Source organism: Mustela erminea, chromosome 1, assembly GCF_009829155.1.
Source record: "Mustela erminea isolate mMusErm1 chromosome 1, mMusErm1.Pri, whole genome shotgun sequence".
Taxonomy (NCBI): domain Eukaryota; kingdom Metazoa; phylum Chordata; class Mammalia; order Carnivora; family Mustelidae; genus Mustela; species Mustela erminea.
In genome coordinates this window covers 11,426,960-11,429,108 of record NC_045614.1, presented here as the reverse complement: position 1 = coordinate 11,429,108, position 2,149 = coordinate 11,426,960, and the positions used below count along the sequence as shown (strand labels likewise).

Below are 2,149 nucleotides of genomic sequence, written 5' to 3'. Positions count from 1 at the left end.
ATGCGGGTGATATATATATCCATGGAATATTACTCATTCATAAAACAAAATGAAATTTTGCCATTTGCAATGACATGGATGAAGCTATAGAGTATTATGCTAAGTGAAAGGAGTTAGTCAGAGAAAGACAAGTGTCATAAGGTTTTGGTCGTATGTGGAATTTAAAAAACAAAACAAAAGAGAATAGGAGAAATAAAAGAAAGGAGAAAATGCAGGAAAGAGACTCTTAACTACAGAGAACATCCTTCTGGTTACCAGAGGGGAGGTTGTGGTGTGTGGATGACATGGGAGATGGGCATTGAAGAGGGGACTTGTGATGAGCACCTGGCATGGTATGGAAGTGCTGAATCACTGTATTGTACACTTGAAACAAATATTACACTGTTGGTTAACTAACTGACACTTAAAGAAAAACTTTAAAAATGAAAAATAAAGGTTAAAATAAATAAAAGAAGGCTTGAAAACTTTTATGTTTTTCTTTTCTTTTCTTTTCTTGTAGTCACCACCACTACATGGAAGCAGACAATGGTACAGGAATTTCAGAGTTTCTTCTTCTGGGGTTTTCAGAGAACCCAGAACTGCAGCCCCTCATATTTGGGCTTTTCCTCTCTATGTACTTGATCACTGTGCTTGGAAACGTACTCATCATCCTGGCTGTCAGCTCTGATTCCCACCTCCACATACCCATGTACTTCTTCCTGGCCAACCTGTCCTTTGTGGATATCTGTTTTACCTCCAGCACCATCCCCAAGATGCTGTGGAACATCCAGACTCAGAGCAAAGTCATAACTTATGCAGGTTGCATCACACAGATGTATTTTTTCATACTTTTTGCAGACTGGGATGACTTTCTCCTGACTGTAATGGCCTATGACCGCTTTGTGGCCATCTGTCACCCCTTGCACTACACGGTCATCATGAAACCCCAGCTCTGTGGACTGCTGATTCTGGTGTCCTGGATCATCAGTGTTCTGAATTCCTTGTTACAGAGCTTGATATTGTTGCGGCTGTCCTTCTGTGCAGAAGTGGAAATCCCCCATTTTTTCTGTGAACTCAACCAGGTAGTTGGGCATGCCTGTTCTGATACATTTCTTAATGACATGGTGATGAATTTGGGAATTCTGCTGCTTGGCGGTGGTCCCCTTGCTGGGATCCTTTATTCATATTCTAAGATTGTTTCCTCCATACGTAGAATACCATCAGCTCAGGGCAAGTATAAAGCATTTTCCACCTGTACATCTCACCTCTCTGTTGTCTCCTTATTTTATTGTACAAGCCTGGGAGTGTACCTTAGCTCTGCAGCTACCCAGAGCTCCCATGCAAGCGCAGTAGCCTCAGTGATGTACACGGTGGTCACACCCATGCTGAACCCCTTCATCTATAGTCTGAGGAACAGAGACATAAAGAGGGCTCTGAAAAGAATCACTGGGGTTCCCATGATGTAAAGGCCAATGGTTCTTTGGTTGAAGAAGTGCCCATGATTTCAGGGCTCACAGTCTCATAGCCAGGAACTACTATTCTTTTATCCAACTAGGCAAGTGGAATCTGCACCTTCTGTTTGTTTCCTGGAATTTCCAATTCTTTGAGTTCAAGTTTTCCACGCATTTAAGTAACTCACTTATTAACCTTCGGTTCTGTGTGATGTCAACAGTATTCTACTTTTCCCACTTTTATACAATCCCAATATTTTCCTGCACCTTGTCACAAATGCCTGGGAATTTCTGTATCTTACACGGTACAAGTTGGATTTCTCAAAAACAATTTCATTTCAAATGATTTATATCATGCCAAGTAAATTTTCCCTAGATTTCCCAAAAGAATAGTCATGAGTTGCATTCTTCATTTGGAAGTAACTACATTTGACCACTAAGTCTTTCACGTAAAATATTTGTAGATGAAAAAACAAAACCATAGGTTTCACCTTGAGTCTGTCAGGCTTTTTACATCATATCCTCAATCCTCTTCCTGGTAAGGAGGACTCTAATACTGTTCTGTTTAAGTTTCAGGCTCCTGGCAGGGATGCTCAGGCTAGGAAAGCCCAGGCACTCTCCCACACCCCTGTGCTTGTGGACATTCCCACAGATGCTTCCCTGACCAGAGCCTTTGCTCTGGCTGGACCAGACCTTGGGTTCTTACTGTGACTGCAAGA

At 41.8% G+C, this 2,149-nt stretch overlaps 1 protein-coding gene across 1 annotated transcript; it reads left to right on the top strand.

Annotated features, from left to right (window-relative positions):
- Positions 1-512: 512 nt before the first annotated feature.
- On the top strand, positions 513-1,445 carry LOC116568164 (olfactory receptor 7A17-like). Its single transcript, XM_032303704.1, has one exon. It carries the CDS (start codon positions 513-515, stop codon positions 1,443-1,445), a length of 933 nt encoding a protein of 310 aa, XP_032159595.1.
- Positions 1,446-2,149: the final 704 nt, after the last annotated feature.